This window comes from Brassica napus, chromosome A9, assembly GCF_020379485.1.
Source record: "Brassica napus cultivar Da-Ae chromosome A9, Da-Ae, whole genome shotgun sequence".
Taxonomy (NCBI): domain Eukaryota; kingdom Viridiplantae; phylum Streptophyta; class Magnoliopsida; order Brassicales; family Brassicaceae; genus Brassica; species Brassica napus.
This window is the reverse complement of record NC_063442.1, coordinates 32,718,169-32,732,665: the sequence shown is the minus strand read 5'-3', so window position 1 is coordinate 32,732,665 and position 14,497 is coordinate 32,718,169. Positions and strand designations below refer to the sequence as shown.

Here is a 14,497-nt window from a genome sequence, read left to right as displayed (position 1 = left end):
AGTTACGCACGATAGAGTAATCTATGACGCTAGTATCAGTTAAACCAGTAATGTGTATCCGATAGTGAAACAAAGTGTGTTTTTTCGCAAAATAAAGACAAAACAGATCTAATAGTCTTTTATATCATCCATTGTGTTTCTTGTTCCATAAGTTTCTACACAATTCTCTTTTGTCTACGGTAGAAATGTCTCTCCTGAATCATGACGATGACAAGCCAGCCGCCACATGTAACCTAAATAGAAAAGTCTTTGATCTCTATATATCAACTCTGTAGTAAGAAAAGTCTTTGCTTGGTTGCTGCCTGCTGGTTTACTCAATCTCTCTCTCTTTCATCTATCCAAGAATCATGGCGAGAGAAGTGAGAGAGCAGAGGATAAAGACCAACGGGATTTGGTTAAACGTGGCCGAGAAAGGAGACAACGGAGGTCCTTTGGTTCTGCTGCTCCATGGCTTCCCTGAGACATGGTTCTCGTGGCGTCACCAGATTGACTTCTTGTCGAGCCATGGCTACCACGTAGTTGCTCCAGATCTCAGAGGCTACGCTGACTCTGATTCACCTCCGAGCCACGAGTCTTACACGGTGAGCCACCTTGTTGCTGACGTCATCGGTTTGCTCGACCACTACGGCACTGCTCAGGTGAAAATAAATATCTCATCAACTCTGACTTACCATTTTTTTTAACTGATTTTAGAATTCAGCTACATGTTTTTTATCTTATAAGATTCTTATCAAAGTCCTATAAGATTATTTTTATGTTTAATGGTATTCTTTTTTGTCAACCACATAATTAAACTAAATATCCTGATGTGTTACATCCTAATTTGATTATTTTTTTAAATAAATGTACAGGCATTTGTGGCAGGGCATGACTGGGGAGCAACCATAGGTTGGTCTCTGTGTTTGTTTAGACCAGACCTAGTCAAAGGCTTCATTAGCCTCTCTGTTCCATATTTTCCAAGACATCCAAATCTCAAACCTTTGGAGTTTTTCAAAAGCTTTGGAGATGGGTTATACATCTCCCAGTTCCAGGTAAAACATTAAATCACATTCTATTGTCATAGTACCACTAATTGTTATCACTTTGATTTCAATTTCTTGTTTCACAAGAAACCCGGAAGAGCCGAGGCTGCATTTGCAAAACATGATATCTTGACGGTTATTAAGAAGTTCTTACTCACAACAAGAACTGATTACTTAGTGGCTCCTCCTGATACAGAGATCATCAATGATCTTGAGATACCATCGACTATTCCAGATTGGATAACCGATGATGAGCTTCAGGTTTATGCAGACAAGTTTCAAAAATCTGGATTCACAGGCCCTTTAAACTACTACCGAGCCATGGATCTGTGAGTTTCACATCTCTCATTGAGTCTTTATGTTTTAATAAAAAGGGTATTGAAGAGAGAATTTCAGGAACTGGGAGATAATGGCACCGTGGCAAGACTCCAAAATAGTTGTTCCGACAATGTTTATTTTCGGAGACAAAGATAATGGAAATGAAGGAGAACATGGAAAGATGCAGTATGTAAAAGGAGAGATGTTCAAGAGTCTTGTACCAAATCTTGAGATTATTGTTATTGAAGATGGGCATCATTATATCCAACAGGAAAAGTCTAAACGAGTTTCAGAGGAGATGCTCTCTTTCTTTAACAAGTTAGGGAACACATCAGAGTAAAAGTCATGCTGTTTTATGGTATAATAGTGTTTAAGTAAAAGTACTAATGTGTTTCAGAGAATAAAACCCTTGTGTGATCCTAATAACAATTAATGATTTTGTATTTGTTTTTGTTCAGAAATAAAGAAATTAGAAGCCAAATCGGATCGGGATCGGTGCATAAAACTTGAAATTTAGGTTATATCTGTAAACTTGAAAATGATTTTGTACCTAATGAAGTTATATGCCAAACTTTAATTTGTTGAAAATAGCCAAAAGTCCATATAAAATTTCCATTTCTTTTTGGGTAATCATCAATATTTTAGATGACTTTATAACAAACACCAAACTCGGTAGAGTATAATAGTGCCAACAGAAATCAAACTCTACATAAAACAAGAAATATTAATCAACCACATGACTCAGACAGGAAAGCACAAGTAGTATATTGCATCTAACACCAAACTTAGTAGTTGTTAACAAAAACAAACAAACACACATACACACCAAACTCATCAATTAAAACATATCCAAAAGAAATCAACCTCTACACATATCAAGAAAACGTTAATCATATCAAACCCATATGCTTTTAAGTATCTAGTAATGAAAACTTAATTAGACATTTCAATGGTTAACTCTCCTACAGATCCTCCGGATCTCACCATTTCTCCCCGTCAACGGCGAGATGTTTCCCATCTTCACCATTGACTTTGCATACTGCTCAAAGAACAATTCCTCATTCGCCCCGTAAAGCTTGACCAGCTCCATGGAGTCTCGACTCTTTGTGTACAAAATCTCATCGGAGCTTAAGAGTCCTTTAAACGTCATCAGATTCTTGAAGTAGTAGTTATCAAACTTATTTGGCGTCATATAGTCGAGAGCAAAGAGGTTCTGGTCGTCACCAGAAATAGGACATCCCTGCTGCAACATTGAGGCGTAGTTTTGATTCAAAGTCTGGTCGCGATCGCTATTTCCAGAATGGTTGTATAGCCTTTTTCGGAAGCTCTTGCACCTCGAATTTCCTATCGTATGACCTCCTACATTCAAATGATAGCTTTTAATTCTAAAATATAACAATACTACTAGTACGTAATGGTTCATGCAATTTGACAGAACGTATGAGGCATTATGTTGAAACAGAGACAAAATGTATTTTGCCACAATAAAGAAAACTGTATATATATATATATACACATATATAGTTTTTTTCCAAATTAACAAAAAGTGTAACACAAACTCTAAACCGGTAAAATTTGATCTTCTTGTAACTAATTAAAATTAAACTTAACATTCAATTCCTAAACTTTACCCAAGAACAACTAAATCGTAGACTACAAAACATAATCATAGACTCGGTTGGCACATTTTCTTAATATTAGCATAACTAATTAGTATTTTCAAATCTATATTTTTAGCCTTTTTCAAAAAAAAAAAAAATTATAAGTTGATCGAATCATATGTTTACCACCAATAATTTGAATGAACTATAATACCTAAGAGAGCAACAAGATCGATAAGACCGAGTCCTTGGTCGTTGAACTTGGTGACAATTGTCTCAAACGTAGAGCTGACAACAGGAATATTGTTGTTAGAAGCAATCAAGCTTGCTTCCCTTGCATCTCTTCTTCCTAAATATACTTCCCAACTCGGGCCACCAGTCTGTATATAACTGAGTTAATTAACGAGTGTTCGAAAGAATATTAATACGGGAATTGACTTACAATAACAGTAGTGTCTCTAGCAACGAGAGCCAAAATATCAGCGCAAGAAACTGTTTGGGGACACTCATCTTCCAAGGCAGACTTGATATCGTCGATGACTTCAAACCCTCGGGCAGAGTCTACGTTTGTGACTGCTCGTTTCTCGCTTTCTATGGTTCCACTATTGTCTAATAATAAAGAACCATCACATCCCTGTACCACCCAAAAAGAAGGCATTATTAAGTTTTATCCATAAACATTGTTATAGAAAAGAATCTAAATTTTGTCAAACATTGACGAAGCAGTCATGGAAATGAAGCCTAAGCAATGAGGCTGCCATGCGAGGGTCGTTGGAGTGTGCTTTGGCGACGAAAGATTGGACAATGGCTTGTGCTTTAGGGCACGAGTTGTCGTAAAACTGAGGGGAGAGGGAGGATGTGCTCGTGCATTCTTTGGTTTGAGAACTCATACAAAGATGAAATAATGCAACGAGGACGATTTGAGTGAGAACAATGCACATCACTGGCTTTGCCATTTGATTCTTTTTCGAGTTTTTGGGACTAGTGATTATTGCGTGGAATGCATGGTTTCATTTAATTTATAGATGAAGACTTGATTAGTTACCTTATACTGTACTTACCTAAACTTTGCTTTCTAGACAGTTAGATGGGCACATTCAATGTGAGTATTTGGTACTCAATACTGTCTATATTCTAAATTTCTAATTAACATTTGGTTTTATGTATACCCCAATAAAATGTTAATGTGTTATTAATTAAGTACAGTCTTACAGAACTTCAAGTAGTACCCAAAAGCGTCATCAGTATTATATGTATCCATGTATGCATTGAACATTTGGACTATCACTTGGTCATGGTGTACTTTTGGGTGAAAAAAGGTAAATACGAATTATAACGACTGCTTGTTTCTTTGGGGTTGAAAATGTTGTCATAAATGATTGGTTAGGCATTACGTCGCTTACGATAGACGTCAGTATCTTTTTGTTAGTCAAATTAGGAAGATGCCAATGGACTCGGGAATCGACCCGTGTACTGAAAAACATGATCTCTACTCACTTAAAACAATTTGAAAGCAAAAGCCAAAATAGAGATTTTATATCAATTCCACGAAATTTAACCCTATCAGTTGCATTACATCACATGCAACCACCATACGCGTAACACAAATATGCCTTACAAAGCCACGTCATTATGTTTATGTATATTCTGACTTAAAAAGCCACGTCGTTATATTATTACATGATACGCAACACTTTAGTACATGCAAGAAAGTTTGATTAAAATTAATCTAATGATGACCGCCGGGAAGCTTCTCTTTGATCTTCTCCATGATGCCTTTCTTCTCGTGGTGAACGGCGCCAGTGCCGGTTGCATCATAAACGGGTATGGTGCTGGTCGCTGAAGAAGTCTGGTGGGACGACCCATGATGACCTGGCAGCTTCTCTTTTATCTTCGCCGTGATTCCCTTCTTCTTCTTCCTCCTCCCACCTAGTCCATCGTCCTCCTGCATGCCAATTGTGATATATACTTCAAAACGCCAACCATAACTTAAATTAAGCATTTAGCTGATATCCGCTAAAAGAATAAAAGGAATGAAAGTTAATAAAAACAAAATGGATTTTTTTTTTTGGTTAACTATTGTTCCCTTTCAAATTTTGATAAAAAAATATTTTGTTATAATTTTTTGTAAAAATAAAAGAATGAGAATGAATATAAAAAATATTTCTATTAAATGGTGTTAAATATAATGAGTGGTTACCATAAATTTTAAGGGATGAAAAGAATCACTACAACAAAATATTACCCTAAAATAAAACCAACAAAAGGTATTGTAATAATAAAGGCTGGTTTTGGAAAACATGATCATTACTAGGGATTGTTTATATATGAAAATATGCGATCACTAGTTTACTACATAGTTTATAGTTTGAACTTCTAACTAACATGTTCCAAAAAATTGAAGTAACTAGTCTACAGTTAAAATAGTGCACATTAGTTTATTAAAATATTGCGTAACAAATTTAATTAGTTGTATAGAAAATATACAGTATCTAGATCAAGTATGAAAGAGAAGCAAGTATATCGTACCGAGCTAGAACTAGAGCTAGAGCTACTTCCAGAGCGGTGAAGCATTCCGCTCAAACCACCACCACCTTCTGTGTGATGACCAGCCATGACCGGAGCTCCTCCATATGCCCCGGTGCCTATTGGGACTGGATTCCCGTACTGGTCAAGCTGTGGGTGAGTCTGCTGCGCTCCGGACTGGTTTTGGTAAGACTCCATTAATGTTCCTAGCTCTTCGACTTGTTTTAGTTTTTGAGAAGATATAATCTTATCCTCGATGAAGATTCATAAGCTCATCAACGATGCTTTTTATAGAACCGGCATCGGATAGGAATGTCATCCATGAAAATAATTCAGAGTTGATTACGAGAATCACACGTGGCGTTCACATAAAACGTTGGTGTAGTGGTCAGCGCCACGTAAATAAATAACTTATTTGGGCCGGACGGGCCTTTGCTTATAAACACGACGTCGTTTCATATACGTTTACACCTTTAGTGTTGTCGTTCATCTTTTGATTTTGGGATTATTTTTTTTTTTTTCCGCTCGAGATTTGAAATTGAAGGGTATGGATCCAGATGCAGTCAAGTCGACCCTCTCGAATCTGGCTTTCGGAAACGTATTGGCGGCAGCTGCTAGAGATTATAAAAAGGTTTAAATCCATCAAATGCGACTTGATCTCAACTTTTTCTGAAAATTTGTTCGATTTAGATCTTTATTTTATCGGTCAGTTTCTTTCTTTATGATTATTAGATTCATCAGCCAAGTTGTGATTTGTGTTACGTCTCTGAAAGTTGTAGAATTTTATGCACATTTTTGTAGATATGATAATAATAAAATGTGAGGCTTTGTTGGGCAGGAAGTGCTTGCAAATGAGAAGGCGCAGTCATCAAAACATGTCAATGAGGAGGTTGATCTTGATGAACTTATGGATGTAAGTGCAATTGTTTCTTGTTTTTGAGAATTTTGAAGCTTTATGTCTCTAAACTGTATGATGTACATACTTGCTCATGTTCTTTAGGATCCAGAGCTGGAAAAATTGCACGCTGATAGGATTGCTGCACTCAAGGTGATATAACTTTTTGGCCTATTTAGTTATGCGATTGTTTAATATTATTGGTGTGAACTAAACCTCTTCTGGACAGAGAGTAGTTGAGAAGAGAGAAGCCTTCAAAAGACAAGGACATGGTGAATATCGAGAGGTAAATGAGGGAGATTTCTTGGGAGAAGTCACCAGGAGTGAGAAAGTGATTTGCCATTTCTACCACAAGGAGTTTTACCGCTGCAAGTAAGATCTCCCTCCAGCTTTCTTTTTTTTTTACTTTTGCTTTTATCTTCTGATATATATATATATAGGATTATGGACAAGCATTTGAAGACTCTTGCGCCTAGACATGTGGACACTAAGTTCATTAAAGTAGACGCAGAGGTCAGTGGACCAATTGGTTAAAGATAGAAAAAGGGAAATGGCTTTTCAACAATCCGTATGTTTTGTGAATCTAATGGTTAGCTGACATAATATGCAGAATGCTCCTTTCTTTGTCTCAAAGCTTGCAATAAAGACATTGCCTTGCGTTTTGCTTTTCAGGTTCGTTTCATTCTTACATACATTGTTTGTTGCTAGGTGTTATACTGATAGAGTATGGCCTTTTCTGTTGTTTATTATTCTTAGCAAGGGAATTGCGGTAGACAGGCTTGTTGGGTTCCAGGATCTGGGCACAAAGGACGATTTCACCACGACCAGACTGGAGAACGTTCTGATTAAAAAAGGTATGGAGGACCTCACATCCACCTTATTCAGTAATTACAGCTCAGACAGAGTTCTGTTTTCTAAAATGTGCAAATCATTAAACAGGAATGCTCAGCAAGAAGAAGAAAGAGGAAGATGATGAAGATGCCGAGTACCAAGAGAGCATAAGGCGTTCAGTTAGGTCTTCAGAGAATCTGGACTCTGACTCTGACTGATCAAAGCAATCTAACATCACAGATTTGCATTTCTGCTTTTCTCTATTTTGCCTTTTACTCGTTTGTTATGTATTAGAAAAGGAAACTTCGATATAATATCCAAACGGTAAAATGCTAAATGACATTGTATGTTGCTATATATAATGCGCCATTGTTATTGTTGCTGATACATAAACATTGAACTGTTTGCTTAAAAACGTGCCATCATCAGGTCCTGTGTGTTGGTGTTTTCGTCCACACCCCTCCTCTAAAGCCAACATCTTCAATCGGGAAAGTCTCTAGCTCCGGACACCAGTTTGCGTGCACTGTCCTAAGGTACGGCATTGACAGTTGAAGCTCCTCCCAATCCATTTCTAATTCCGACAAGGAATGAAACATCAAAGCTTCGATTCTCCAGTGAGTGTTAGTCTCAGTTTCCCAGAATCTCTGATGCATTTTCGCCAAATTACCTGAGCATATCGACATGTACCTCAACATCGGAAGCCTCTTAGGACTCAACCACGAGGGACTCAGCTTTCCAGGATAGAACTCTAGAGAAAGCTCATGGAGCTGGTGTGGAGGAGTGAGAGCATCTATCTTGGTTATCAGATCGTCACCGTAGCTATCATAGCAATTGATTGAGAGTAACATAAGCTTGGATAAGTTTACCAAAGAGTCAAGCTCATCTTCTTCTATCTGGTCGCCACGAGTCAGAGAAAGACCAAGTTTCCTGAGGTTTGTGAGGTTCCTGACTTCACTGAGCTTGCACCCATTGCTCGACATGGACGGCTTAAAACCCAACAGCACTTCGAGGTTCCCGAGACTTCCTATTCCCTTGGGGAAGTACTCAAGTGATCCACAGTTTGTCATGTCAAGCACAAGGAGTTTCTTGAACAAGACAATGCAAGGCTGAAGCTGTTTCAGGTTCTGACAGTAGCTCGCGTCTAGAATCTGAAGATTCTGGAGATCTTCCATGGAACGAGGAAGCTGGATCAATGGATGCGTGTTGCTCATGCTAAGACACGCCAGGTGCTTAAGGCTCGCAATCTCATCCAAAATATCAGACAGAGGAGCATCAAATATCGATTTAGAGATGTCGAGAACCCGCAGATACTTGCAGTCAGTGAACTTCTTAGCTAGCTCTGAGTTAAGCTTGTTCACTTCACCTGTCTTGGTTGTTGACACTAAGCCTCTTAGTCTATGGTTAACTCTGACCTGCTTCTCCTCAAAGTTCCCACTAACCCCAATGTGACGACAGTTGAGACCTTCAGAGTTAGAGAAGGAATCGTTCTTCGCTATATCAATAACCAGATCACGAACCATGTCATGAATCTTGCAAGTAACAATGGTTCCACTATATGTCTTGTCAACAACTTCAACTAAACACCTGTTGGTGAGTCCTGAGAAGCAGTCTTCTCCCGACTCAGTTGCAGATCTTCCGTTTCTCAACATGACAAACCCTTCTCCGATCCATCCATGGACTAGCTGCTGTTTTGGTATAACACAGTCTTCTGGATAGAGCGAGAGCGTGAGAAAGCATGATTTGAGATGAGAAGGGAGTTCATCATAGCTCAACTGAAGAGAAGACATCACGTTGTCGGTTTCAGAAGTGTTTCCTCTAAGTTCATCTTGAAAATACTCTGAGATTCGCTTCCATTCATGATAGACATGGTCCTTACACAGAAGCAAACCACCAACGGCTTTGATCGTCAACGGCAAGCCTTTGCACTTGGTTACAATCTCCTTCCCAACATCCTCAAGCTCAGAACGCTCACACACACCATTGTTAGCCGCAAAGGCCACTTTACAAAACAGCAGCCAGCTGTTGTCAGCGCTAAGCAGCTCTGGACGGTGAGTCTTCTCCCTCGCCTGAACCTTAACCGCCACAGATTCTGATCTTGTGGTGACAATAACGCTCCCACCTTGTCCTCTAGGTAGTCCTTGGTGAATCTTGTCCCACCAACTCAAGTTCTTGTCCCAAACATCGTCCATCACGATCAAGTACCTTTTCCCCATAAGATACTGCTGGATTTTCCTCAGCAATGTTCCAAGATCATCTCCAACGCTTGCGTCGCCCAAGTTCCTCAATATGCTTCTCATGATCTGTTCTTCGGTAAAGGTTTGGGAGACAGAGACCCATATCCTTCTTTCGAAACAGTTCTCTATCTCCTTGTCGTTGAACACTTCTTGAGCTATAGTGGTTTTACCTAGCCCTCCCATTCCTACAAAGGCCATCATCAGCAACTCGCTGTCTTTTGAGTTAAATAGCCACTCTTTGATCTTTCTTTTGTCTCCTTCAAGACCAACCACTTGAGTATGGTCATACACTGGAGAGCTCCACCGATCAGTTCCGTTGTCTCTCCCAACATTACTCGGCGTCCTGAACTTGAAATAAGGCTCTACTTTAGTCTTTATGGATGTTATCTTCTCGTTGATCTCTTTGAGTCGTTTGCTTTTCTTGTACTGAAGCGAGACTCTAGCAGGATAGAGCCGTGAAAGCCACGCGTTTGATGGTCTTTGCTCGTTGTTGTTGTTGTCGTCTTCAGCTTCATTACCATCAGCGAGCTGACAGTCCACAAGTATGTCCTCAGCTTCGTAGACCAGTTCTCGCAAGTCTGACACGAGTTTGCGCAAGACGTCGTTAGTCCTCTTCTGCCTCTCTGCGTCTTTGAGAAAGGACTGCATATACTGCAACTCGTCTTGCAAATCTTTCAGCTGTTTGTTGTATTCAGACACAACTCGGCCCTTTTCTTCGAGGATGTTCAAGGCTTTTTCAAGACACACTGTCACCACGGCGTCCACCATCTCTGGAACTGAAGAAAGATTCTAAGCAACAATCTCAATCAAACGGCTATAGAATCACTAACACAAGATAAGACTAATCGGTATTTTTTTCTCAAGAACATCGAGATGAATCTAACCAAAGTAACCAATCGTTTATGGTAATAGAAGACTTACAAGGGAGGGAGTGTGAACAGACAAGGATCTGAAGCTCGTGATGTTTGGATCTTTGTCTTTTGGTTCGACTTTTCAACGTTTATAAGTCAAGAGTCAACTAAACTCGTTTTCTTGGTTACTTGCTACCGACTACGAACTTATTTCCAGTCGGCTCTTTTAGCATCTTATCATTGAACCGGAATGGGCCCGGTTAACGTAGGATTCGTTGATCAATTCAACATTTCTTACTAATATTGTTTGATAGTGTGTTAGATAATTTTTCTAAAATTAATATCGTTTAATATATTATCCACCATAAGCTGAGATTTAAATAAATTAAAAAAAAACTATCCTGAAAACGAAAAGGATTTTAGTAACATTCTATCAATAGATAGCCTGATAGTATTCAACAAACAAAACAACAAAGAATAGGACAACTAGAGAAAAAGACCAAAATAGCATTAAATCAAGTTTTTGTTCCCAAACTAACACTCAAGGCCAAAAGTCACAAAAATAGCACTCAAATGGTGGAGTTTAGGGTTTAGAATTTAGGGTTTAGAGTTTAGGTTTTAGGGTTTAGAGTTGAGAAGTGAAGTTTTGGGGATAAGATTTCAAATTTTGAAAAATAAAAAAGTTTAAATTTTTCAAAAGATAAAATGCTATTTTGGTCATTTTAGTTTTTGAATGCTATTTTTGTGATATAAACTTAGAAATGTGCTATTTTAGAGATTTGCCCGGACAACTATTCATCATTTTTAAATAAGTGAAAAATAAAATGATAATTGACATATCTCTGAGATGAAGAGAGAGTTTTCTTCTAAGCTATGTAACTATTATCTTTTGGCCTTATCTTACATCATTTTCAATTTTCTTGGCTCTTAAAAACACGATCAATCCATGGAGTATTTGATCCACAGAGTCGTTCCTCATCAACTGTTCAGCTATCTCTGCTGGTGTAACTTTTATTTCCCGGATAAGTTCCTCAATCTCCTCGAAAAGCATATGATCTTCAACCTCAAGATAGTTTGAAGCCAAAACCTTAAAACCAGCTGGTGTGCAATAAGACATGTGAATGTGCACGTCCATACGTCCTGGCCTCAACAATGCCGGATCCAATCTTTCTCTGTAGTTAGTCGTGAACACTATGATCCGCTCGTTACCACAACTTGACCATAGTCCGTCCACAAAATTCAGTAGACCAGAAAGTGTGACCTGAACAAAACATCATGTATGAGCTTAAGCTATAATAAAACTTAGACATATATACATATGCGCATAGACAGCAAATCAGTTATAAGCGAAACTATTTTTCTAAAAATAAGTGCTGCCTAAATGCTAATTGCAAATCATTTAAAAACAAAACCATTTAAAAAAAAAATCGGACGCTTAGACGCTATTTCTCTACAAAATGCCTATTTATTGAATTATTTTTTTTTTGAAAAAAAAGCTATTTATTGAATATTGATAAATAGACATTACCGGTTTATCCAGAAGATCACTAGGCTCATCAGCACTCCGGTCCTTAAACTCGATGGAACAATCAATATCTTCTACAACCAAAACCGAACGGTTTGCAGTAGACATCAGTAACATACGCAGCTCAGCATTACTCTTAACCGATGCCAAGTCCAAATCATAGATATCAAAGTTAAGATGATTAGCTATGGCTGCGATCAAGCTTGACTTTCCTGTACCGGGTGGACCATACAACAAGTACCCTCTCTTCCAAGCTTTCCCTACTCTCCCGTAAAAGCTTTTACGCTGCACAAAACAATCAAGATCCTCTACCAAGTTCTTCTTTTCTTCCGGATCCATGGCAAGAGTTTGAAACGTGGAAGGATGGTCGAGAGTCACAGAGGTCCACTCGGAATACGAACCAAGTGTAAAGATCTTAAGCGTTTTAGTCTTTTGCTTCATCAGAGCAGCTTGTTCCACCACAAACGGTAAGTAAGATTCAAGAACCATCTTCTTGAACTTCTTGTTGAACCTGAGCTCGTAAGAACGCACCTCTGACTTCAAAGTAGAGTTCAGGTCTCGAGGGTTACGAAAATCCTTCTTCTTCACGGGAAGGCACACGAGGACCCAGCTCAGCTTCACGCCGTCGAAAGTATCCACAACTTCCTCGTCGCGTTCGACCGTCACGCTGAAGTTGCTATGTTTCTCAAGTTTGTTGACTTTGATTCTTCTAGTGGATGGAGATATCTTGGAGGCTAGGTAAGCCTCTGCGGCTTCAAACATTTGGTTGTTTTCAAAGCCTCCAAACTCTTCAATCACAACTGTCATTTGAAAACCGAAGTGGCTGAAGCATTTGCGGATACCACAAGAGATGAAGTCATGCACCTCGGCTGGCATGTAGTCTTGGATCACTGTTCGAGCTAGCATTGCGGCTGCTGCCACCGATGCGACCGCCGTGAGAGCTGTTTTGGCGGTGGCTAGGTGAGATGTTTCAGAGGAACTCATCTCCAGAAACAAGAAACTAACAAAAAAATAAATATTGTGTAAGATGGATATATAACAACAGTACTGTATATGTTACTAGGTTACGTGCGGTAGGGATAAATCTGATTAGGTTGATCGAACGGTGCTGAGATTTTTATGATGAGCATACAAGTTGAAAATTTAATGATTAAAAAGAAGAAAAAAGATTTGTGAGGGTTTTAGGAGATACTTTAATAAACAGCTTCTTGTCTTTGTTTGGAGGTCGAGCGTGGAAAGATGAAGGCCCTTCTTCTGCGATCACTAAACCCTTTCAAGAAACCTCTGGTCGCAAGATTTTGAGATGATTAGGTAAGGGTTTAGGATTATTTAACTGGAGATGGATCACTGATCGAATGGTGTAAAGTGGGCCACGATTACGGCCCATTTAATATGTTAAAAGTACTCGATAGCCTGCCCTAGAGTCTTCTCGAGTCTTTTTTTTTTTTTTCTGTCAACCTTTGTGTCTTCTGGAGTCTTGGTCGCTGCAAAACTGCAGTAGACAAGTTATCACATCAAGAATCAAATTATGGCACTCTTAGAGCATAATTAACAGGGTCACCTTAAGAGGGTTTCTTAATGGTGGAGCCCGTTAATTTTGCAAAAACCGATCACAAAACATATCAAACTAAGATCGATCTTTGTGGGGTTTTTCCACTGTTTGCGGATCCCATCGACACGTAGCGGCACGCGATTAGTTTGCTTATAATTCTTTATTTTTTTTCAAATAAAAAAAAAAGAAAAAAAAATTTTAAGATACCCTCAGCGTTAATGGTGCTCTTATCATTTTTTAAGAATGGAATTCCCGTCAAGGGTTTATTGATATTTTTTTAAAAAAATCTGGGCATTTAGGCTATTTCGGATATGGAGTAGTTCGGATAAAGGATTAGAAGATCCATTTACTATATTACCTATTTTCGATTCGGATTCGGTTCGAATATTTACGGATTTATTTCTGTTCAGATAGTAAACCTAGCCACCTAGGAATCATAAAATATCGAAAAAAATTGGTTCTCATTTGTTTAGAGTTCACATTTGGTTATGGTTCCGGTTCGGTTACTTCGGGTAGTTCGGATTAAATATTAGGTATTTTGGGTAAAATATCAAATAATTAAATAAAAGTTTCAGATATTTTAATTTATTTTAGATAATTGGATAAAAATATTCGGATGCTTTCGAATAGTTTGGAACTTTACAATCATTTAGTTTTTTTTTCAAATATTTTCAGATACTTTTAATAGACTTTTAAATATAAATATATATTTAGTTATGTTATATGTATATATAGTTAATATTTTTGTATATTTTGGGTATCCATTCGGTTTGGTTATTTTAGATATAGAAATATATGAACCATTCAGATATTTGAGGTTTTTGGTCTGATTTCAGTTTCAAATATCTCGGTTTGGTTCCGGTTCAGATCTTCTATTCCGATTGAGTTTTTTTTTTTTAACGCTGGATAATTATGTTATCACAAACTATGAAAAATATTACAGACGATTATACAGCCGACAATTCTACCTTCCTTATTAGGATTCACGTCTAACTGCATCACATGAGCCGCTTTATCGGATCCACGCTTGAAGGTACTCCTTGCACCATGCTGCAGATCTCTTGTAAGCCTTTTCTCGTTTTATTCGCATAATTTGGCCTTTTCCGGGAATCAAAACCCAGACTTCATGGTGTAGAAGCATT

The 14,497-nt window shown here is 38.2% G+C and overlaps 6 protein-coding genes across 8 annotated transcripts; 2 read left to right on the top strand and 4 right to left on the bottom strand.

The window, feature by feature from the left end:
* The first annotated feature begins 181 nt into the window (after nucleotides 1-181).
* Nucleotides 182-1,937, top strand: LOC106451361 (epoxide hydrolase A). Of its 2 annotated transcripts, XM_022691053.2 has the most exons (5): nucleotides 182-638; nucleotides 852-1,031; nucleotides 1,110-1,351; nucleotides 1,419-1,698; nucleotides 1,799-1,937. In XM_022691053.2, the coding sequence occupies exons 1-4, from the start codon at nucleotides 348-350 to the stop codon at nucleotides 1,678-1,680; spliced, it is 975 nt and encodes a 324-aa protein (XP_022546774.2). In that variant the 5' UTR covers nucleotides 182-347; the 3' UTR covers nucleotides 1,681-1,698; nucleotides 1,799-1,937. The 2 variants fall into 2 exon arrangements, with proteins under 2 accessions (XP_022546774.2, XP_013748736.2); XM_013893282.3 differs by having other exon boundaries at nucleotides 185-638; nucleotides 1,419-1,821.
* Nucleotides 1,938-2,115: 178 nt separating this feature from the next.
* LOC106454854 (peroxidase 36-like) lies at nucleotides 2,116-3,937 on the bottom strand. The gene is made up of 4 exons (XM_013896944.3): nucleotides 3,655-3,937; nucleotides 3,384-3,575; nucleotides 3,156-3,321; nucleotides 2,116-2,699 (listed from the first exon to the last, which is right to left on the bottom strand). The coding sequence occupies exons 1-4, from the start codon at nucleotides 3,895-3,897 to the stop codon at nucleotides 2,287-2,289; spliced, it is 1,014 nt and encodes a 337-aa protein (XP_013752398.2). The 5' UTR covers nucleotides 3,898-3,937; the 3' UTR covers nucleotides 2,116-2,286.
* Nucleotides 3,938-4,450: 513 nt separating this feature from the next.
* On the bottom strand, nucleotides 4,451-5,758 carry LOC106454853 (dehydrin Xero 1-like). The gene is made up of 2 exons (XM_013896942.2): nucleotides 5,471-5,758; nucleotides 4,451-4,886 (listed from the first exon to the last, which is right to left on the bottom strand). Exons 1-2 carry the CDS (start codon nucleotides 5,663-5,665, stop codon nucleotides 4,671-4,673), a joined length of 411 nt encoding a protein of 136 aa, XP_013752396.2. The 5' UTR covers nucleotides 5,666-5,758; the 3' UTR covers nucleotides 4,451-4,670.
* Nucleotides 5,759-5,936: 178 nt separating this feature from the next.
* On the top strand, nucleotides 5,937-7,570 carry LOC106451360 (thioredoxin domain-containing protein PLP3A). The gene is made up of 8 exons (XM_013893281.3): nucleotides 5,937-6,098; nucleotides 6,306-6,380; nucleotides 6,468-6,515; nucleotides 6,592-6,734; nucleotides 6,803-6,875; nucleotides 6,973-7,034; nucleotides 7,119-7,216; nucleotides 7,302-7,570. Exons 1-8 carry the CDS (start codon nucleotides 6,015-6,017, stop codon nucleotides 7,409-7,411), a joined length of 693 nt encoding a protein of 230 aa, XP_013748735.1. The 5' UTR covers nucleotides 5,937-6,014; the 3' UTR covers nucleotides 7,412-7,570.
* LOC106451358 (disease resistance RPP13-like protein 4) lies at nucleotides 7,482-10,484 on the bottom strand. 2 transcript variants are annotated; one of them, XM_013893279.3, is made up of 2 exons: nucleotides 10,349-10,484; nucleotides 7,482-10,203 (listed from the first exon to the last, which is right to left on the bottom strand). In XM_013893279.3, exon 2 carries the CDS (start codon nucleotides 10,193-10,195, stop codon nucleotides 7,619-7,621), a length of 2,577 nt encoding a protein of 858 aa, XP_013748733.2. In that variant the 5' UTR covers nucleotides 10,196-10,203; nucleotides 10,349-10,484; the 3' UTR covers nucleotides 7,482-7,618. The 2 variants fall into 2 exon arrangements, with proteins under 2 accessions (XP_013748733.2, XP_048596991.1); XM_048741034.1 differs by having other exon boundaries at nucleotides 7,482-10,216; nucleotides 10,349-10,451.
* A 539-nt stretch (nucleotides 10,485-11,023) lies between these two features.
* On the bottom strand, nucleotides 11,024-13,867 carry LOC106451359 (AAA-ATPase At3g50940-like). Its single transcript, XM_048741036.1, has 3 exons — nucleotides 12,996-13,867; nucleotides 11,807-12,803; nucleotides 11,024-11,539 (listed from the first exon to the last, which is right to left on the bottom strand). The coding sequence occupies exons 2-3, from the start codon at nucleotides 12,785-12,787 to the stop codon at nucleotides 11,174-11,176; spliced, it is 1,347 nt and encodes a 448-aa protein (XP_048596993.1). The 5' UTR covers nucleotides 12,788-12,803; nucleotides 12,996-13,867; the 3' UTR covers nucleotides 11,024-11,173.
* Nucleotides 13,868-14,497: the final 630 nt, after the last annotated feature.